General features: G+C 61.4%; 4 protein-coding genes across 4 annotated transcripts; 2 read left to right on the top strand and 2 right to left on the bottom strand.

Moving 5' to 3' along the window:
- Positions 1 to 128: 128 nt before the first annotated feature.
- Positions 129 to 2,381, bottom strand: APEX1 (apurinic/apyrimidinic endodeoxyribonuclease 1). Its single transcript, XM_065044325.1, has 4 exons — positions 2,234 to 2,381; positions 1,965 to 2,027; positions 1,557 to 1,729; positions 129 to 384 (listed from the first exon to the last, which is right to left on the bottom strand). Exons 2-4 carry the CDS (start codon positions 2,008 to 2,010, stop codon positions 160 to 162), a joined length of 444 nt encoding a protein of 147 aa, XP_064900397.1. The 5' UTR covers positions 2,011 to 2,027; positions 2,234 to 2,381; the 3' UTR covers positions 129 to 159.
- Positions 2,382 to 2,386: 5 nt separating this feature from the next.
- Positions 2,387 to 8,894, top strand: OSGEP (O-sialoglycoprotein endopeptidase). The gene is made up of 11 exons (XM_065044323.1): positions 2,387 to 2,624; positions 3,912 to 4,031; positions 4,978 to 5,153; positions 6,445 to 6,540; positions 6,631 to 6,680; positions 6,783 to 6,861; positions 7,462 to 7,527; positions 7,917 to 8,007; positions 8,491 to 8,566; positions 8,640 to 8,738; positions 8,821 to 8,894. Exons 1-11 carry the CDS (start codon positions 2,510 to 2,512, stop codon positions 8,858 to 8,860), a joined length of 1,008 nt encoding a protein of 335 aa, XP_064900395.1. The 5' UTR covers positions 2,387 to 2,509; the 3' UTR covers positions 8,861 to 8,894.
- A 262-nt stretch (positions 8,895 to 9,156) lies between these two features.
- DCAF11 (DDB1 and CUL4 associated factor 11) lies at positions 9,157 to 18,386 on the bottom strand. The gene is made up of 14 exons (XM_065044321.1): positions 18,282 to 18,386; positions 18,045 to 18,146; positions 17,898 to 17,947; positions 17,269 to 17,381; positions 16,467 to 16,531; positions 16,275 to 16,375; positions 15,273 to 15,419; positions 15,019 to 15,073; positions 14,345 to 14,471; positions 13,245 to 13,445; positions 12,279 to 12,432; positions 10,936 to 11,088; positions 10,058 to 10,164; positions 9,157 to 9,311 (listed from the first exon to the last, which is right to left on the bottom strand). Exons 2-14 carry the CDS (start codon positions 18,137 to 18,139, stop codon positions 9,267 to 9,269), a joined length of 1,413 nt encoding a protein of 470 aa, XP_064900393.1. The 5' UTR covers positions 18,140 to 18,146; positions 18,282 to 18,386; the 3' UTR covers positions 9,157 to 9,266.
- LOC110356575 (uncharacterized) lies at positions 17,670 to 21,639 on the top strand. Its single transcript, XM_065044322.1, has 3 exons — positions 17,670 to 18,127; positions 18,210 to 19,439; positions 20,428 to 21,639. The coding sequence occupies exons 2-3, from the start codon at positions 19,316 to 19,318 to the stop codon at positions 21,363 to 21,365; spliced, it is 1,062 nt and encodes a 353-aa protein (XP_064900394.1). The 5' UTR covers positions 17,670 to 18,127; positions 18,210 to 19,315; the 3' UTR covers positions 21,366 to 21,639.
- Positions 21,640 to 21,918: the final 279 nt, after the last annotated feature.

Here is a 21,918-nt window from a genome sequence, read left to right as displayed (position 1 = left end):
GTCAATGGGAGTCAATGGGTCAATGGGTCAATGGGGTCAATGGGGTCATCGGGGTCAACGGGGTCAATGGGGGTCAATGGGGGTCAATGGGTTAATGGGGTCAATGGGGTCAATGGGTCAATGGGGTCAATGGGGTCAATGGGTCAATGGGTCAGTGGGTCAATAGGTCACGGGGTCACGGGCTGTGCTCTCACCGATGCCGTAGCTGACGTGCAGCGGCCTCTCCCGGGCCAGCAGCCCCACGCCGCTGTAGCCGGCCCGGCCCGCGCTGGCCCAGAACTGCTGCGGGAACTGCGGCAGCGCCCGCACCTCGGGGGGCACCTGCGCCGCCCCGCACTTGGTCTCCTGCAGCAGCAGCACGTCCGCGGCGTCCTCCTGCACCCACTGCGGGGGAGGGGCGTCACCCGCGCGCCTGGGGCCCCTGGGGCACTCCGGGGTCCCTCGGGGCACTCCTGGGTCCCTCGGGGCATTCCTGGGTCCCTCCCGAACTCCTGGGTCCCTCCCAAACTCCTGGATCCCTGGGGCACTCCTGGGTCCCTCGGGGCACTCCTGGGTCCCTCCCAAACTCCCAGGTCCAGTGGGCACTCCTGGGTTCCTCCCTGCAGCCTTAGGTCTATTGGGGCACTCCTGGGTCCCTCCCGAACTCCTGGGTCCCTGGGGCACTCCTGGGTCCCTCCCCACAACCTTAGGTCCATTGGGGCACTCCTGGGTCCCTTGGGGCACTCCTGGGTCCCTCCCAAACTCCTGGCTCCCTCCCCACAGCCTTAGGTCTATTGGGGCACTCCTGGGTCCCTTCCAAACTCCTGGGTCCCTCCCCACAACCTTAGGTCCATTGGGGCACTCCTGGGTCCCCTGGGGCACTCCTGGGTCCCTCCCAAACTCCTGAGTCCCTGGGGCACTCCTGGGTCCCCTATTTGGTTCCCTTGGGGCACTCCCGGGTCCCTTGGGGCACTCCTGGGTCCCCGGGGCACTCCTGGGTCCCCTATTTGGGTCCCTTGGGGCACTCCTGGGTCCCTGGGGCACTCCTGGGTCCCCTATTTGGTTCCCTTGGGGCACTCCTGGGTCCCCGGGGCACACCTGGGTCCCCTATTTGGTTCCCTTGGGGCACTCCTGGGTCCCTTGGGGCACTCCTGGGTCCCCGGGGCACTCCTGGGTCCCCTATTTGGTTCCCTTGGGGCACTCCCGGGTCCCTTGGGGCACTCCTGGGTCCCTGGGGCACTCCTGGGTCCCCTATTTGGTTCCCTTGGGGCACTCCTGGGTCCCTGGGGCACTCCTGGGTCCCCTATTTGGTTCCCTTGGGGCACTCCTGGGTCCCTCGGGGCACTCCTGGGTCCCTCCCGAGCTCCTGGGTCCCTCATATTTGGTTCCCTTGGGGCACTCCTGGGTCCCCGGGGCACTCCTGGGTCCCTGGGGCACTCCTGGGTCCCCTATTTGGTTCCCTTGGGGCACTCCTGGGTCCCTCGGGGCACTCCTGGGTCCCTCCCGAGCTCCTGGGTCCCTCATATTTGGTTCCCTTGGGGCACTCCTGGGTCCCTGGGGCACTCCTGGGTCCCTACCTGCAGCGCCCCCTTGCGCACCCAGGCCCTCAGCCCGTCCACGTTCCAGGACGTGACCTTGAAATTCCACCTTTGACCTCCGGGCGTGACCTCGCGGAGGGGCGGGTCCTCGTACAGCAGCTCCGGCTCCACCCCCTCGGCCTGGCCACGCCCCCCCTTGGCCGGGCGGGAACCTGGGGGACCAATGGGAGTCGAGTCAATGGGGCCAATGGGATGAATGGGATCAATGGGGTCAATGGGGTCAATGGGATCAATGGGGGTCAATGGGGATCAATGGGGGTCAATGGGATCAATGGGGTCAATGGGGGTCAATGGCGTCAATGGGATCAATGGGGTCAATGGGGATCAATGGGGGTCAATGGGGGGTGGGCGGGGCTTTGTGGTCACGTGGTTCCACACCGCACTCACCCTCCTCCTCTCCCTCCGCCGCCTCCTTCCGACTCCGCTTCGGCATCGCCGCAGCCCCGCCCCCTGCGCACGCAACCAATCAGCGCCCAGCGCCGCGTCCACCGGAGCCAATCAGCGCCCGCCGCTCTCCCCCCCCCCCCCCCCCTTTTACCGCACCACGTGTTCCTCCCGCCGCTTCTCCAACCCCCCCCCCAGGTGCCCCCCAACAACCAATCAGCGCCCGCCGCCCCACGTGTCCCCCCCCGCGCCGCCCGGTTCCCGCCGCTCACCGCCAAGCAGCCAATCAGCGCCCGCCCGGTTCGCCGCCGCGGGACCAATCAGGAGCGGCGCGCGCCGCCGGCTCCTCGCCCCGAATGAAAGAGGCGGAAAGGGCGGGGGGAAGAGGCGTGGCCGGAAGTGGAGGCGGTGCGGCGGGAGGAAGTGACGCCATCACGCCGCGCCTCAAAGGGGGGGGTGGGATTGGAGTGGCGCCGCGCGCTGGAAAGCGGCGGATTTGGGTGGTTTTGGGTGTTTTTGGGGGTTTTTTTTGACGTCATCGTGACGTCATGCCGACCGTGCTGGGGCTGGAGGGCTCGGCCAATAAGGTGGGGGCGGGGGTGGTGCGCGATGGCGTCATCCTCAGCAACGCGCGCGCCACTTACGTCACGCCGCCGGGCCACGGTGAGTGACGTCACGGCGTGGGGGGGGGGAATGGCGGGAAAACGGGCGGAAAATGGGGGAAAAACGGGGGAAAATGGGTCAAAATGGGGGAAAAGCGGCGGTTTGGCGTTTGGGGCTGAAAATGGGGGAAAAATGCGTCGTTTTGGTCAATTTCTGTCGATTTTTGGTCAATTTTAGTGGATGTTTTAAACATTTTTGTCCATTTTGTGTCAGTTTTTTGTCCGTTTTTGTCCATTTTTCAGCAGTTTTTGTCGATTTTTTCGTCTATTTTTTGTCAATTTTTTGTCCGGTTTTGGTCATTTTTTCCCCATTTTTGGTCCATTTTTCCTCCATTTTTCTCCATTTTTTCCTCACCCCTTTTTGGGTCAATTTGGGTGTTTTGGGCTCATTTGGGCTCATTTTGGGTCAGTTTGGGTCACTTTGGGTCATTTTGGGGCGAATCGGGCCGGTTTTGGCTCATTTTGGCTCATTTTGGGTCATTTTGGCTCATTTTGGCCCGTTTTGGCTCATTTTGGGCTCATTTTGGGTCACTTTGGGTCAGTTTGGCTCATTTTGGCTCTTTTTCAGTCACTTTGGGTCACTTTGGGGCGAATCAGGCCGGTTTTGGCTCATTTTGGGCTCATTTGGGCTCATTTTGGGTCATTTTGGGTCATTTTGGCTCGTTTTGGGGCGAATCGGGCCAGTTTTGGCCCGTTTTGGCTCATTTTGGGTCGGTTTGGGTCACTTTGGGCTCATTTTGGGTCACTTTGGGCTCATTTTGGGTCACTTTGGGTCACTTTGGGTCACTTTGGGCCGAATCGGGCCGGTTTTGGCTCATTTTGGGTCATTTTGGGGCAAATCGGGCCGGTTTTGGCCCGGTTTGGCTCATTTTGGGTCACTTTGGGCTCATTTTGGGTCACTTTGGGTCACTTTGGCCCGTTTTGGGCCGGTTTTGGCCGGTTTGGGCCGGTTTGGGTCACTTTGGCTCATTTTGGGCCGGTTTTGACCCGTTTCGGGCCGGTTTTGGCCCGGTTTGGGTCATTTTTTCCCGGTTTGGGTCATTTTGGGTCACTTTGGGTCACTTTGGCCCGTTTTGACCCGGTTTGGCTCATTTTGGGCTCATTTTGGGCCGGTTTTGGCCTGGTTTGGGTCACTTTGGGCTCATTTTGGGGCGAATCGGGCCGGTTTTGGGTCATTTTGGGCTCATTTTGGCCCGTTTTGGCTCATTTTGGGCTCACTTTGGCCCGTTTTGGGCCGGTTTTGGCCCGTTTTGGGCCGGTTTTGACCCGGTTTGGGCCGGTTCCGCAGGGTTCGCCCCGGGCCCCGCCGGGCGCCACCATCGCCGCGCGCTATTGGCTCTCGTGGGCGACGCCCTCGGCCACGCCCGGACACGCCCCCAGGACCTGGACGCCATCGCCTTCACCAGGGGTCACGCAGGGGGCACGGGGCGGGGCCTCGGGGGGCGGGGGTGGAGCCTCGGAGGGGGTGGAGCCTCAGGGGTTGTGGGTGGAGCCTTGGAGGGGCGGGGCCTTGGAGGGGTGGAGCCTCAGGGGTGGAGGGTGGAGACTCAGAGGGGGCGGAGCTTCAGGGGTTAGTGGGTGGAAACTTACAGGGGGTGGAGCCTCAGGGATTGGTGGGTGGAGACATAGAGGGGGTGGAGCCTCAGAGAGGGTGGAGCTTCAGGGGTTGGTGGGTAGAGCCTCAGGGTTTGGTGGGTGGAGCCTTGGAGGGGCGGAGCCTCAGGGGGTGGGGGTGGAGCCTTGGAGGGGCGGGGCCTTGGAGGGGCGGAGCCTCAGGGATGGAGGGTGGAGACTCAGAGGGGGCGGAGCTTCAGGGGCTAGTGGGTGGAAACTTAGAGGGGGTGGAGCCTCAGGGATTGGTGGGTGGAGACTCAGGGGTTGGTGGGTGGAGACATAGAGGGGGTGGAGCCTCAGAGAGGGTGGTGCTTCAGGGGTTGGTGGGTGGTGCCTCGGGGATTGGTGGGTGGAGCCTCAGGGGTTGGTGGGCGGAGCCTTGGAGGGGCGGAGCCTCAGGGATTGGTGGGTGGAGACTTAGAGGGGGTGGAGCCTCAGGGGTTGGTGGGTGGAGACTCAGGGGGGGTGGAGCCTCAGGGGTTGGTGGGTGGAGACTCAGAGGGGGTGGAGCCTCCGGGATTGGTGGGTGGAGCCTCAGGGGTTGGTGGGTGGAGCCTCGGGGGTTTGTGGGTGCGGCCTCGAAGGGGGTGGAGCCTCGGGGACCACTCTGAGCCTGGTGGGCGGAGCCTCAGGGAATTGTGGGCGGGTCCTAACCCGTGGCGGAGCCTCCGGAGCTTCTCCAGGCTTGGTGGGCGGAGCCTCCTGGCCGGTGGGCGGAGCCTGAAGCCCTCTCCCCCCAGGCCCGGGCATGGGGGCGGGGCTTGCGGTGGTGGCCGCGGTGGCCCGCACGCTGGCCCAGCTGTGGCAGCGCCCCCTGGTGGCCGTCAACCACTGCGTGGGGCACATCGAGATGGGCCGCCTGCTCGGCCCCGCCCCCGACCCCCTGGTGCTCTACGTCAGCGGCGGGAACACCCAGGTGCGTCTATCGCGACATAGCGCGGCGTATCGCGATACGTCGGGGGCGTATCGGGATGTATCGTGGCGTATAGGGGCCATATCGCGATATATCGGGGTCGTATTGGGACGTACAGTGGGTACGTTGTGGCTTATGGGGGTCATATCGCGATATGTCTGAGTCATATCGCGATATATCGGGGTCGTATTGGGACATACAGTGGGTACGTTGTGACTTATGGGGGTCATATCGCGATATATCGGAGTCATATCGCGATATATCAGGGTCGTATTGGGACATACAGTGGGTACGTTGTGACTTATGGGGGTCATATCGCGATATATCAGAGTCATATCGCGATATATCGGGGTCACATTGGGACGTACAGTGGGTACGTTGTGACTTATGGGGGTCATATCGTGATATGTCTGAGTCATATCGCGATATATCGGGGTCGTATTGGGACGTACAGTGGGTACGTTGTGACTTATAGGGGTCATATCGCGATATATCGGAGTCACATCGCGATATATCGGGGTCGTATCAGGTCGCATTGGGGCGTATCGTGGTCATATTGGGATGTATACGGGTCATATCGCGATATATCATGGGCACATTGGGGTCATATCGGGTCACATTGGGACATATAAGGGTCATATCGCGATATGTCAGGGTGCTATTGGGACACACAGTGGGTATATTGTGACGTATAGGGATCATATTGTGATATATTGGGGTCATACCGGGCCATATTGGGACATACAGTGGCCATATCGTGACGTATAGAGACCATATCACAATATATCGTGAGTTTGTGGGGTCAGATTAGGACATATCGTGGCCGTATTGCGATATATTGGGCTCATATCGTGGTCGTGTTGTGATATATCGTGACCCTACGGAGACACGTTATGTCCCTATTGTGATATACAACGGCCGTATCGCGTCATATCGTGATATATCGTGGCCATATGGAGACACGTTACGGCCCTATTGTGACATACGACGGCCGTATCGCGTCATATCGCGATATATCGTGGCCATATCGCGGCGGGAACGGCGCCGCCGGGCGGGATGTCACACGATATCGCTGCAATATGTCGCAATACGTCGCGATATGGCCGCGATATGCCCCAAAACCTCACGGTATGGCCACGATATGTCACGATACGCCCCAGAACCTCGTGATATGGTGGCGATATGTCGCGATATGACTGCAATACACCCCAAAACCTCGCGATATGCCCCAAAACCTCGCGATATGGCCGCGATACGTCGCGATATATCGCGATATGTCGCGATACGCCCCCAGGTCATCGCCTTCTCGCGCCGGCGCTACCGGATCCTGGGGGAGACGCTGGACCTGGCGCTGGGGAACTGCCTGGACCGCTTCGCCCGCATCCTGCAGGTGGGGCACGCCTGGGTCCCTCCCGGACGCCTGGGTCCCTCCCGGACGCCTGGGTCCCTCCGTAACCCCTCCCCCCCCCGTTTGTCGCAGCTCTCCAACGCCCCCAGCCCCGGGTACAACATCGAGCAGCTGGCGCGGAGGTGGGGCCCGAAATGAGCCGAAATCGCGGGGTCTTGACCCAAAATCGCGGGGTTTTGACCCAAAATTGTTGGGGGGGCGGGGCTTGTCCTCCTGGCCAATAGGGGGCGCCGGCTGCTGGACCTGCCCTATGGGGTGAAGGGCATGGACGTGTCCTTCTCGGGGCTGCTGTCGCACCTGCAGGTACGGACGGAGCGCGGGGACCCAGGAGTGCCCCAGGGGACCCAGGAGTGCCCCAAGGGACCCAGGAGTTCGGGAGGGACCCAGGAGTGCCCCAATGGAACTAAGAGTTTTGGGGGGACCCAGGAGTGCCCCAAGGGACCCAGGAGATCAGGAGGGACCCAGGAGTGCCCCAAGGGAACTAATTGTTGAGGAGGGACCCAGGAGTTCGGGAGGGACCCAGGAGTGCCCCAAGGGAACTAATTGTTGAGGAGGGACCCAGGAGTTCGGGAGGGACCCAGGAGTGCCCCAAGGGACCCAGGAGTGCCCCAAGGGACCCAGGAGATCAGGAGGGACCCAGGAGTGCCCCAGGGGACCCAGGAGTTCTGGGAGGGGACCCAAGAGTGCCCCAAGGGACCCAGGAGTTCTGGAGGGACCCAGGAGTGCCCCAAGGGACCCAGGAGTTCTGGAGGGACCCAGGAGTGCCCCAAGGGACCCAGGAGTTCGGGAGGAACCCAGGAGTGCCCCAATAGAACTAAGACTTCAGGGAGGGACCCAGGAGTTCTCGGGGGGACCCAGGCGTCCGGGAGAGGACCCAGGCGTCCGGGCCCCTCCCCCCTCTAGGCGGTGACCCCGGGGCTGTTGGCGTCGGGGGAGGCGACACGTGAGGATCTTTGCTTCTCGCTGCAGGTAACGGGGACCCAGGAGTGCCCCAAGGGACCCAGGCGTCCGGGGGGGGACCCAGGAGTGCCCCAAGGGACCCAGGCGTCCGCGGGGGGACCCAGGAGTTCGGGATTGGGGGGGAAGGGGGAAACTGAGACACGGGGGGACCCAGGAGTGCCCCAAGGGACCCAGGCGTCCGGGGAGGGACCCAGGAGTGCCCCAAGGGACCCAGGCGTCCGGGGAGGGACCCAGGAGTTCGGGGGGGTTAATTCAGGGGATGTTTGGGTTAATTCAGGGGATTTTGGGATTAATTAAGGGGGTCTGGGTTTAATTAAGGGTGCTGGGGGGTTAATGAAGGAGCTATGGGGGGGTTAATGAGGGGTCGGGGGGTTAATTAGCGCTAATTAACTAATTAGGAGACGGCGTTCGCCATGCTGGCCGAGGTGACCGAGCGGGCGCTGGCGCTGACGGGGACGCGGCACCTGCTGCTGGTGGGGGGCGTGGCCTGTGAGTGGGGGCGTGGCCTGGCCGATGGGGCGTGGTCAGAGCCAGAGGGGCGTGGCCAAAGGGGACCCGCTTATAATGGGGTTTGAATGGGGTTGAATGGAGGGGGCGTGGCTTGGGTGTTATGGGCGCGGCATGTGAGTGCAGGGGCGTGGCCAGAGCATGGGGGCGTGGCCAAGGGGGACCCGATTACAATGGGTTTAAATGGGGTTTGAATGGGGGTGAATGGAGGGGGCGTGGCTTGGGAATTAGGGTGTGGCCTGCGGGTGTGAGGGCGTGGCTTGAGACGGGTGGGCGTGGCATCGTGTGTCCGGCGGAAGTGGGCGTGGATTAGACCCACATTATGAATCAATGGGGGGGGGGGATCTTAAAGGGCCAGCATCTTAAAAACCAATAGGTGTGGCTTAACCGGGAGGGGGCGTGGCTTGACGTCACCACTCCCCCCGACGTCACCACGCCCCCCTGACGTAACCACGCCCCCTCCAGGCAACCATAGGCTCCAGGAGATGCTGCGGACCATGTGTGCGGCGCGGGGGGCGGAGCTTTGCCCCATAGACGACAGGTGGGCGTGGCCTTGGGGGGGGCGGGGGCGTGACCTGTGGGCGTGGCTTGCTGAAAGGGGGCGTGGCTTGCAGGTACTGCCAGGACAACGGGGCCATGATCGCGCAGGCCGGGTGGGAGATGCTGAGGGCGGGGCAAACGACGCCCATCGACCAATCAGGGATCACGCAGAGGTAAAGGGGGCGGGGATTGGGCCGCGTGGGCGGGGCTTGAGAGTCACGTGATGGCGAAAGCTCCGCCCCCTTGTCCAATCAGGTATCGGACGGACGAGGTCGAGGTCACGTGGAGGGATTGAGGCCACGCCCACTCAATAAACTTATGGGTCCCTATGGGTCTCTATGGGTCTCTATGGGGCGCTATGGGGCACTATGGGGCGCTATGGGGCGCTATGGGTCCCTATGGGTCTCTATGGGTCTCTATGGGTCTCTATGGGTCGCTATGGGTCTCTATGGGTCTCTATGGGTCCCTATGGGTCTCTATGGGGCGCTATGGGTCCCTATGGGTCTCTATGGGGCGCTATGGGGCACTATGGGTCTCTATGGGGCGCTATGGGGCGCTATGGGTCAGCACAACTCACTTATGGGTCGCAGCCCTTTATTGCAGCTCCGACATGTGGGTCACAGCCCAGCCCCACAAGTGTGGGTCCCAAACCCCCCCCCCTCCCCCCTCCCAGCCCCACACTTGTGGGGCAGCCCCACACGTCAGGCCGGGTCCCCGTAGTCCCAGAGGCGGATGGAGCCGTCCCACTGTGGGGAGATGTGGGGTGGCCCCATAAGTGACACCGCGGACACCCACATCCCCCCCGTGACCCATAAGTGCCCCATAGAGCCCACACAGTGCCCCATAGCGACCCCCAAGTGCCCCATAGCGACCCCCAAGTGCCCCATAGAGCCCCATAGGTGCCCCATAAATCCACCCTGTGCCCCATAAGTGCCCTATACAGCCCCATAAGTGCCCCATAGAGCCCACACAGTGCCCCATAGAGCCCACACAGTGCCCCATAGCGACCCCCAAGTGCCCCATAGAGCCCACACAGTGCCCCATAGAGCCCACACAGTGCCCCATAGCGACCCCCAAGTGCCCCATAGATCCCCATAAGTGCCCCATAGAGCCCACACAGTGCCCCATAGCGACCCCCAAGTGCCCCATAGAGCCCCATAAGTGCCCCATAGAGCCCACACAGTGCCCCATAGCACCCCCAAGTGCCCCATAGTGACCCCCAAGTGCCCCATAGAGCCCCATAAGTGCCCCCTAAATCCACCCTGTGCCCCATAAGTGCCCTATACAGCCCCATAAGTGCCCCATTGATGCCCATAAGTGCCCCATAAGTGACCCCCAAGTGCCCCATAAGTGCCCCATCAAGGCCCATAGGTGCCCCATAGCGACCCCTATAGAGCCCCATGTGTGCCCCATAGAGCCCCATAAGTGCCCCATAAACCCACCCAGTGCCCCATAAATCCCCCCCGCCCCCGCCCCCGGAAGCCCCGCCCACCGAGGCGCTGGCCAGCCAATCCCCGCGCGGGTGCCAGCTGACGTCACGCACGCAGGCGCTGTGATTGGCCAATCGCCGCACGACCCGCCCCGTCAGCACGTCGTACACTGCAACGGGATTGGACGACCCACTGTGACCCCCAAGTGCCCATAGAGCCCCATAAGTGCCCCATAGTGACCCCCAAGCACCCCATAGCGCCCCATAAGTGCCCCATAGGGCCCCATAGTGACCCCCAAGTGCCCCATAGAGCCCCATAAGTGCCCCATAGAGCCTTATAAGTGCCCCATAGTGACCCCCAAGCACCCCATAGCGCCCCATAAGTGCCCCATAGGGCCCCGTAGTGACCCCCAAGTGCCCCATAGAGCCCCATAAGTGCCCCATAGTGCCCCATAGTGACCCCCAAGTGCCCCATAGAGCCCCATAAGTGCCCCATAGTGACCCCCAAGTGCCCCATAGAGCCCCATAAGTGCCCCATAGGGCCCCATAGTGACCCCCAAGTGCCCCATAGAGCCCCATAAGTGCCCCATAGTGACCCCCCAAGCACCCCATAGCGCCCCATAAGTGCCCCATAGGGCCCCATAGTGACCCCCAAGTGCCCTATAAAGCCCCATAAGTGCCCCATTGAGCCCCATAAGTGCCCCATAGTGACCAAGTGCCCCACAGAGCCCCCCAAGTGCCCCATAGAACCCCCCAAGTGCCCCATAGAACCCCATAAGTGCCCCATAATTGCCCCATAGTGACCCCCAAGTGCCCCATAGACCCCATAAGTGCCCCATAGTGACCCCCAAGTGCCCCATAGCGCCCCATAAGTGCCCCACAGATCCCCCCATTCACTTCACGCCCCCTGCGCAAGCCCCGCCCCCCATTCCCATTCTGACCAATCACGGCGCCCGTGGCGCAGGCGGCGCTCAGGTATTGGCCGCCGGCGGGGCCGGGGGGCGGGGCCAGGCGGGCACGCAGCAGCGTGTGCAGCACCACGTGACCCCGGAAGGTCATCAGCGAGCGGTCGCCCGGCAACGGCGCCGGATTGGCTGGAAGGGAGAAACGGGGGCCTATGGGAGAGCAGGACTCCCCCCATTGGCCCAAATTGACCCCATTGACCCCCATTGAGACCCATTGACTCCCATTGACCCCCATTGACCCCCATTGACCCCATTGACTCCCATTGATCCCCATTGACCCCCATTGACCCGCCATTGACCCCTATTGACTCCCATTGACCCCCATTGACTCCCATTGACCCCCATTGACTCCTATTGACCCCATTGACTCCCATTGACCCCCATTGATTCCCATTGATCCCCATTGACTCCCATTGACCCCCCATTGCCCCCCATTGATTCCCAATGAACCCCATTGACCCCCATTGCCCCCTATTGAATCCCCATTAATCCCCATTGACTCCCCTTGACCCCCATTGATCCCCATTGATTCCCATTTCCCCCCATTGATCCCCATTGCCCCCCATTGACCCCCAATTTACTCCCCATTGCCCCCCATTGAATCCCCATTGATCCCCATTGACTCCCATTGCCCCCTATTGACTCCCCATTGCCCCCCATTGAATCCCCATTGATCCCCATTGCCCCCCATTGACCCCCATTGCCCCCCATTGAATCCCCATTGCCCCCCATTGAATCCCCATTGACCCCCATTGACTCCCCATTGACCCCCATTGACTCCCATTGACCCCCATTGATCCCCATTGATTCCCATTGCCCCCCATTGATCCCCATTGCCCCCCAATTTACTCCCCATTGCCCCCCATTGAATCCCCATTGATCCCCATTGACTCCCATTGCCCCCCATTGATCCCCATTGCCCCCTATTGACTCCCCATTGCCCCCCATTGAATCCCCATTGACCCCCATTGACTCCCCATTGACCCCCATTGACTCCCATTGACCCCCATTGATCCCCATTGATCCCCATTGCCCCCTATTGACTCCCCATTGCCCCCCATTGAATCCCCATTGATCCCCATTGACTCCCATTGCCCCCTATTGACTCCCCATTGCCCCCCATTGAATCCCCATTGATCCCCATTGACTCCCATTGCCCCCTATTGACTCCCCATTGCCCCCCATTGAATCCCCATTGACCCCCATTGACCCCATTACCCCCCACTGACCCCACTGACCCCATTGATCCCTTCAGTGTCTCCCACCCTTTCTTCAGTCCCCCCTAAGCCCCGCCCCCCCGTCTAGGCCCCGCCCCTCACTGGTGGGCGGGGCCGGCTGCCAGCGGTAATCCCAGCTCTGATTGGCCACGGCGCGGCGCGCGGCGGCCATGACGGTCGGCCCCGCCGGGAGCCGCAAGTCCCAGAGCTTCGCTGATTGGTCCTTGGAGTTGGTCACAAGGTACCGCCCGTCGCCCTGGAGACCGGGATGGACCAATTGGGACCTGGGACCACCCATGGACCCCATTGACCCCATTGATCACATTGGCCCCCATGGACCCCATTGACCCCATTGACCCCCATTGACCCCCATTGACCCCCATTGACCCCCATTGACCCATTGACCCCCATGGACCCCATGGACCCCATTGACCCCCATTGACCCCATGGACCCCATTGACCCCCACTGATCCCATTGGTCCCATTGACCCCCATTGACCCCCATTGACTCCCATTGACCCCCATTGATCCCATTGACCCCATTGATCCCCATTGATCCCATTGACCCCCATTGACTCCCATTGACCCCCATTGACCCCCATTGACCCCCATTGGTCCCATTGACCCCCATTGACCCCCATTGACCCCATTGACCCCATTGATCCCATTGACCCCATTGATCCCATTGACGCCATTGACCCCCATTGACCCCCATTGACTCCCATTGACCCCATTGACCCCCATTGACCCCCACTGACCCCATTGTCCACATTGACCCCCATTGACCCATTGACTCCCATTGACCCCATTGACCCCCATTGACCCGCATTGATCCCCATTGATCCCATTGACCCCATTGACCCCCATTGACCCGCATTGATCCCCATTGATCCCATTGACTCCCATTGACCCCATTGCCCCCATCGCCCCCACTGTCCCCATTACCCCCCATTGCCCCCATTGCCCCCATTGCCCCCGCTGCCCCCGCTGCCCCCATTGTCCCCATCGCCCCCATTGCCCCCACGGTCCCCATCGCCCCCGCTGCCCCCGCTGCCCGCACCCACTCACGCGGGGGTGCAGGAAGGTGATCCCGTCGCGGTGTCCGGCCAGGGTCACCACGGGTCGCGGCCGCTTGTCGCCGTCGGGCGATTCCTGCAGCAGCCGCCGGTCCCAGCCCCGGCACACGCCGTCGTCCCCCCCGGACAGCACCAGCTGCCCCGCCCCCCCCTCCAGCGCCACCGCGTTCACGTCGTCCTCGTGCGCCGACACCTGGGGGTGGGGACAGTGGGGTCAGTGGGGACAATGGGGGCAATGGGGGTCAATGGGGACAATGGGGTCAATGGGATCAATGGGGGTCAATGGGACTCAATGGGACTCAATGGGAGTCAATGAGGTCAATGGGGACAATGGGGTCAATTGGGGCAATGGGGACAATGGGGGCAATGGGGGTCAATGGGGACAATGGGGACAATGGGGGTCAATGGGGACAATGGGGGTCAATGGGGGTCAATGGGGGGGAATTGGGGGTCAATGTGATCAATGGGGGTCAATGGGAGTCAATGGGGGTCAATGGGGTTAATGGGGATCAATGGGGACAATGGGGTCAGTGGGGACAATGGGGTCAGTGGGGTCAATGGGGGTCAATGGGGTCAATGGGGACAATGGGGGTCAATGGGGTCAATGGGATCAATGGGGTCAATGGGGACAATGGGGTCAGTGGGGACAATGGGGTCAATGGGATCAATGGGGTCAATGGGGTCAATGGGGGTCAATGGGGTCAATGGGGATCAATGGGATCAATGGGGTCAATGGGGACAATGGGGGTCAATGGGGGTCAATGGGGGTCAATCGGATCAATGGGGATCAATGGGTAAAGGTTGGGGGTCACCGGGGGTCACCAAGGGGTTTCCATGACCCCACGATGGGCGCCGTTCGTTGGGTGCAGCGCCAACGATTGGTCGGGTGTAACCCCGCCCACTGGGTGGCCACGCCCACTGATGGCCTCCCAGTGACCCCGCTCTCTCCCAGTCCCTCCCATTGACCCCATTGATCCCATTGACCCCCATTGGTCCCATTGACCCAATTGACCCCCATTCCCCCCCATTGACCCCCAATGCCCCCCCAAGTCCCGCCCACTTCACCCCACTGACCCCACGGTGACCTCTGACCTTGAGCACCCTCCTCATGGCCCCCAGGTCGTAGCCGTAGATGCAGCCGTCGTTGGCCCCGCCCAGCACGGCCCCGCCCCCCGGCGCCACGGCCAAAGAGAAGATGGCGAAGCGGCGCTCGCGGGGCCTGGGAAGGGGGCGGGGCTTGGAACAGAGGCCACACCCACAAACACAGAGACACGCCCACAGACATAAAGCCCCTCCCAGTCCCTCCCATTGGCCCCATTGGTTCCCATTAACCCCCCATTGATCCCCATTGATCACATTGACCCCCAATTCCCCCCCATTGACCCCCATTGACCCCCATTGATCCCCATTGATCACATTGACCCCCAATTCCCCCCCATTGACCCCCATTGACTCCCATTGATCACATTGACCCCCATTGATCCCCATTGACCCCCAATTCCTCCCCATTGACCCCCATTGATTCCCGTTGCCCCCCATTGACCCCCATTGACCCCCATTGACCCCATTGACCCCCATTGACCCCCATTGATCCCATTGACCCCCATTGACCCCCATTGACCCATTGACCCCCATTGACCCCATTGACCCATTGACCCCCATTGATCCCATTGATCCCATTGACCCCATTGACCCATTGACCCCATTGACCCCCATTGATCCCATTGACCCCATTGACCCATTGACCCATTGACCCCCAGACCCACCGCAGATCCAGCGCCGTGTGGGTGTCGCCCTCCCCGTAGACGTCAATCATATGAACTGGGCGGGGCCAGAAGCATAGGGGGCGGAGCCTCATTACCATCTCACCACGTCCCCAAACCCTAGCCCCACCCCCCCCCCTCAGGACCAAGCACCCCAGGGGGGTCTGGCCACGCCCCCCATCCCTGGCCACGCCCCCATCCCTGGCCACGCCCCCTAGCGCTGGCCACGCCCCCTAGCGCTGGCCACGCCCCCTCACCGTAGTCGGACCAACTGCAATAGAAGCAGCGGGACCCGTCGGGGCTGAACACGACGTCCAGGATGCTCCAGCCCACGTCCCGCCCCGCGAAGGTCCGCAGCAGCTTCATCCCCCCCCCGCGGCACCGGTACAGCCGCAGGGTTTGGTCTGCGGGGCGAAATTTGGGGAGAAAACGCCGCGTTTTGGGGGTTTTTTTGAACAGCGCGGCGCTGATTGGCTGCGCCCGCGGAACGCCGCGTTCTGATTGGCCGCGCCGCCCGTCAGTCAGCGCGTTGGCCCGCCCACGCGCTTGATGGGGGGAGTGGGCAGCACCGCCCGCCCTCACGTTCCTATTGGCTACTCAACTCACCGCCGCGCTCCCATTGGCCCGGCGCTTTGTCCCTCAGCGGGGGGTGGCGGGGGGGGATTCCGGCGGGATTTGGGGGGTCCGGGGGGTTAATTTTTGGGTGAATTTGAGGGGATTTAGGGCAAATTTGGGGGCGATCGGGGCTTTCCGCGGCGCCGGCTGAGGCGGGCGGGCTGTGATTGGCTGCGCCGCGATGCGCCGCGCTCCCATTGGCCGGGGAACCCATCGCTCAGCACGCCGCGCCTCGGGCGGGCTGTCTTACCCCCCCCCATGCTCCTATTGGCTACGCTGTGGCCGCGCCTCGCTCCCATTGGCCGAGCAACCCGTCCCTCACCGTTTCGCCCCGCACCGCGGGAGGGCTGGACGTCCCCCCCCCGCTCCTATTGGCTACACAGGGGCCACCCCGCGCTCTGATTGGCCAGTCTCCCTTTCCCTCAGCGCTTCGCGCCGCGGGAGGGCGGGACGTTCCCTCCCCCGCTCCTATTGGCTACACAGGGGCCGCCCCGCGCTCTGATTGGCCAGTCTCCCTTTCCCTCAGCGCTTCGCGCCGCGCCGCGGGAGGGCGGGACGTTTGGCCGCTCCCCGCCCTCCTATTGGCCCCGCGGCGGCCGCGCCGCGCTGCTATTGGCTCAGAGAGCCGCCGCTCAGCGCCTCACCTTGGCAGGCGGACACGAAGGCGTCGCCATTGGGGTCGAAGACGCCGCAGAACGCCTTTTGCGGGTACGAGTCGGCGAAGGCGACGCGGTTCGGGAGGAAACTGGGGCGGGGGGACACGGGGGGGGTGGGGACACCAGTATAAACCAGTATGGACCGGTATGGGGAGGGGGAAGGGGGGGGGGGGTGCTTACTGGGAGCTCAGGCGGGTTTGTTCCCCCGGGGAGAAGCTGCTGTGGCGGCAACGGCCCCATTGGCGCTGGAACGGGGACCCAGGCGTTCGGGAGCCATAGGGACCCATAGAAACCCATAGAGACCCATAGAGACCCATAGAGACCCATAGGGACCCATAGAGACCCATAGGGACCCATAGAGACCCATAGAGACCATAGAGACTAGAGAGACCCATAGAGACCATAGAGACTAGAGAGACCCATAGAGACCATAGAGACTAGAGAGACCCATAGAGACCATAGAGACCCATAGAGACCATAGAGACTAGAGAGACCCATAGAGACCATAGAGACTAGAGAGACCCATAGAGACCATAGAGACTAGAGAGACCCATAGAGACCATAGAGACCCATAGAGACCATAGAGACTAGAGAGACCCATAGAGACCATAGAGACTAGAGAGACCCATAGAGACCATAGAGACTAGAGAGACCCATAGAGACCATAGAGACCCATAGAGACCATAGAGACTAGAGAGACCCATAGAGACCATAGAGACTAGAGAGACCCATAGAGACCAATGGGGACCAATGGGGACCCATAGAGACCAATGGGGACCCATAGAGACCCATAGAGACCATAGAGACCCATAGAGACCCATAGAGACCATAGAGACCACAGAGACCATAGAGACCATAGAGACCATAGAGACCATAGAGACCCATAGAGACCCATAGAGACCATATAGACCCATAGATTGACCCATAGATTGACCCATAGATTGACCCATAGACCCCATATCACCCCATATCTCCCCCTCACCTGCGTCAGCATTCGGGGCAGATTCTCCTCCTGGGGGGCGGGTCCCCCCGGGCCCCTCCCCCGCCCCAGCTCCAGCTGCAGCCGCAGCTCGTGATTGGCCAGAGGGGGCGGGGCTGGGGGCGGGGCCGTGATGTCAGAGATGACGCCACCAAAAGGGACCCAGGAGTTGGGGAGGGGACCCAGGAGTGCCCCAAGGGGACCCAGGAGTTCAGGAGGGACCCAGGAGTGCCCCAAGGGGACCCAGGAGTTTGGGTGGGACCCAGGAGTTTGGTGGGACCCAGGAGTGCCCCGAGGGGACCCAGGAGTTCGGGAGGGACCCAGGAGTGCCCCAAGGGGACCCAGGAGTTCGGGAGGGACCCAGGAGTCCGGGGGGGACCCAGGAGTGCCCCGAGGGACCCAGGAGTTAGGGTGGGACCCAGGAGTGCCCCAACGGACCCAGGAGTTCCCCAATGGACCCAGGAGTTCAGGAGGGACCCAGGAGTCCGGGGGGGACCCAGGAGTTCGGGGGGGACCCAGGAGTGCCCCAAGGGGACCCAGGAGTTCGGGAGGGACCCAGGAGTTCCCCAAGGGACCCAGGAGTTCGGGAGGGACCCAGGAGTGCCCCAGTGGACCCAGGCGTTCGGCGTTACCTGTGGCCCCGCCCCCTCCGGCTGGCTCCGCCCCCTCGTTGTGTCGGTCCCTGCGGGCCCAGCAGGGGGCGCTGATTCCGGGGTCTCCAAAACCCCCAAAACTCGCCCAAAATGCCCCAAACTTCCCGGGTTTTTGGTTTTTTTTACCTCCGCAGCAGCTCGGCCAATCCCAGCGCCAGCTCCGCTTCCTGTGACGTCACTTCCTCTTCCCGGCGGCCCCTCCCCCTACCGTGAGAACCCATGGGGGACCTGGGGGGGGAGGGGCCACTTCCTGTTTACATCCTCACCTCCTCCCCCTTCCCCAAATTCCAGCCAATCAGGAGCGTTTTCCCCCCGTCCCTGTGGAACGGACCAATCAGGAGCGTCCGTGCGTCCCCCCCCCACCTGTCGGTGTCGCCGCCGCTCTGCTGGGAACCGGAATGGGCGGGGCTTGGGGGCGGGGCTGGCCCTGATTGGCCCAGGTCGCTGTCATGTGATCGGAGAAACGCCCCGCCCTGTGTGTTCCCCCCCCCGTCCCGTCCGCCCCCCGAACTCCTGGGTCCCTTGGGGCACTCCTGGGTCCCCCCCGAACTCCTGGGTCCCTTGGGGCACTCTTGGGTCCCTCCCGAACTCCTGGGTCCCTTGGGGCACTCCTGGGTCCCTCCTCAACTCCTGGGTCCCTTGGGGCACTCCTGGGTCCCCCCCGAACTCCTGGGTCCCTTGGGGCACCCCTATTTGGCGCCTTCAGCATTTTCCTTCTCCTTAATTAACACCTTGGGGGGCGCTAATTAATTGGAAAGGTTAATTAAGGGCGTTTAGTGGCGCTTTCTCGCTTTGCCGGCGCGGAATCTGCCTAGCAACGAGCGCTGATTGGCCGCGTTTTATCGGGGGGGCGTAATCTGCCTAGCAACGCGCGCTGCCTGTCCGTGCTCGTGGGGTGCGCCTAATCTGCCTAGCAACGCGGCCTGATTGGCCACGCTTTGCAGTGTCTTAATCTGCCTAGCAACGCGCGCTTATTGGCCGCCCTTTGGAGGGGCTTAATCTGCCTAGCAACGCGCGCTTATTGGCCGCCGTTTAGAGGGGCTTAAACTGCCTAGCAACGCGCGCTTATTGGCCGCCCTTTGGATGGGCTTAATCTGCCTAGCAACGCGCCCTGATTGACCGCGCCTGGGAGAGCGGGCCGCGTTATCTGCCTAGCAACGCGCGCTGATTGGTCGTGGGGCGTAAAACCGTATAAAATTAAAAATACGCCCCCGAAATGACCCGAATCGCCCCAAAATGAACCAAAACCGCCCTAAAAAGCAGCAGGAAACACTATTAAAATAAAAGGGAAAATAAGCGTCCAAAAGCCGTGTTTTTCGCTCAAAAATCAGGATTTAAACAAAAAAACACAAATAAGTAGAAAATCCACCCAAAAAACGACTTTAAACCCCCTCAAAATGAGGATTTTCCCCCCAAAAATGCAGAGGTTTGAACCAAAGAATCAGGGTTTCACCTCAAAACCTCCCCCGCCGCCCCCCCCCCCGCCCCTTGATGACGTCATCAGCATGGCGGAGGCGGGAGGTGCGAGCCGGGGCTTTTTTGGGGCGAAAAGCGGGGATTTTGGGGGCGGAGAGGTGGGGGTTTGGGGGGCGGGGGGGGGGGGGCGGATTTTGGCGGGAAAAGCGCGGGGGGGGGGGGAGGGGATTTTTGGCGGGAAAAAACGGCGATTTGGGGGCTTGAGGGGGGATTTTGGGGGAAAACACGGGGGTTTTGGGGTTTTGGCGGGAAAAGGGGGGGAGGCGGATTTTGGGGGGAAAAGAAGCGGTTTTGGGGGTTTTGCAGGAAATGAATAATGGTGGTTTTGGGCTGAATAATGTTAAACGTTGTGGAAATAACGCTGAATTTTGGGGAATATCGACCATTCCTGAGGGAATGTGGCTCATTTTGGGTCCAAAAAGGCCGATTTTGGGGCTTTTGCTGTGAAATTCTGGCTGGAAAACGCTGATTTTGGGCTCAAAAGTGCCGATTTTGGGGCCATTTCTCTCCATTCCAGGGTGGAAAACACTCATTTTTGATCTAAAATGCCCATTTTTGGTCCCAAACTACTGATTTTGGGGCCATTTCTGCCCATTTTGGGCTGGAAAACGTTCATTTTGGGTCCTAAAGTGCCAATTTTGGGGCCATTTCTCTCCATTCTGGGGTGGAAAACACCCATTTTTGGGTCCAAAACCCGCCTTTTTGGGGCCAATTCTCTCCATTCTAGGACTGAAAACACCCATTTTGCATCAGAAAATGCTCTTTTTGGGGCCATTTCTCTCCTTTTTGGGCCTGAAAACGCTCATTTTTGGCCCTAAACCGCCAATTTTAGGGCCATTTCCCTCCATTTTGGGCTGGAAACGCTCATTTTAGGCCCAAAAGTGGCGATTTTGGGTCCGTTTTGGTCCATTTCAGGGCAGAAAACACCCGTTTTTAGGCCCAAACCCGCCGATTTTGGGCCCATTTCTGTGCATTTTGGGTCTGAAAACGCGGACTTAGCGTCCGTGCGCTCTCATTGGCTGTCTCTCCGCAGGCCCCGCCCCCCCGGCCCTGCGGCTGCTCCTGCGGCGCCTGTGGCTCCTGCAGCGGCTGCAGCGGCACCAGCTGCGCCTCACCCAGCGCCTTTCCCGCCACATCCTGCGCATGGCGCCACGCCCACCGCCGCCATCTTGGACCGCCACGCCCCGCCCCCACGGCGGCAGGAAGAGCCGGGGCAATATGGCCGCCCGGGGCAATATGGCCGACCGGAGCAACATGGCCGCCCGGACCAATATGGCCGATTGGACCAACATGGCTGACCCAACCAACATGGCCGCCCGGAACAACATGGCCGACCAAACCAACATGGCCGCCCGGACCAATATGGCCGACTGGACCAATATGGATAACTGCATTAATATGGCCGACTGGATCAATATGGCCGACCGGACCAATATGGCCGACCGGACCAATATGGCCGCCCAGACCAATATGGCCGCCCAGACCAATATGGCCGACCGGACCAATATGGCCGCCCGGAACAACATGGCCGAACAAACCAACATGGCCGCCCGGACCAATATGGCCGACCAAATCAATATGGCCGACTGGATCAACATGGCCGCTCGGATCAATATGGCCGCCTGGATCAACATGGCTGCCCAGACCAATATGGCCGACCGGACCAATATGGCTGCCCAGCGCCTCGCCTGGACCAATCAGCTCACTCCGTTGGGCAACATGGCCGCCAACATGGCCGCCAACATGGCTGCCTCCGCCTCCCGGAAATCACCCGGAAATGGCAGGACGGGAACAGGAAGTGGATCAGGAAGTGGATCAGGAAGTGGATCAGGAAGTGGATCAGGAAGTGGAACGGGAAGTGGAACAGGAAGCGGAACAGGAAGTGGATCAGGAAGTGGATCAGGAAGTGGAACAGGAAGCGGAACGGGAAGTGGAAAAGGAAATGGGACAGGAAGTGGGACAGGAAGTTGAACAGGAAGTGGCGGGGGAGGGGACAGGAAGTGGCAAAACAGGCGCTTTGGGGGACCCGGAACTCGGCGATTTTGGGCGTTTTCTCCTCAAATTGAGCCAGTTTGGGTTTTTATCCCCAAATTACCCCAATTTGGGGTTTTTTTTGCCCCAAATTCCGCTGATTTGGGGTGAAAAGCGGTTGAATTGGGGACAGACCCTCCCGCGCCCCCAAAACGCCCCGATTTTCCCCAAAACCCCCGTTGTGCCGCCCAGTAAATGCTCTTCCCCCCTCCCCCCGCTCTACGTCACGTGTGCGCTTCATGGAGAGAGAAATTTGGGGTAAAAACGACACGAAAATGGGTCATTTTGGTGGGGTTGTAGTCAACCAGGCCGCAAGATGGCGACGGTTGCCATGGCGATACTTGGGGGGTGCCAGCAGTCAACATGGCGCCGGTTGCCATGGCGATATTGGGGGGGGGGGGGGCGCCAGCAGTCAACATGGCGCCGGTTGCCATGGCGATATTGGGGGGCGCGCCAGCAGTCAACATGGCGCCGGTTGCCATGGCGATATTGG

The sequence above is a fragment of the Columba livia genome, chromosome 36 (assembly GCF_036013475.1).
Source record: "Columba livia isolate bColLiv1 breed racing homer chromosome 36, bColLiv1.pat.W.v2, whole genome shotgun sequence".
Lineage (NCBI taxonomy): Eukaryota > Metazoa > Chordata > Aves > Columbiformes > Columbidae > Columba > Columba livia.
The sequence above is the reverse complement of the archived record's forward strand: the minus strand, read 5'-3'. Positions and strand labels throughout refer to the sequence as shown.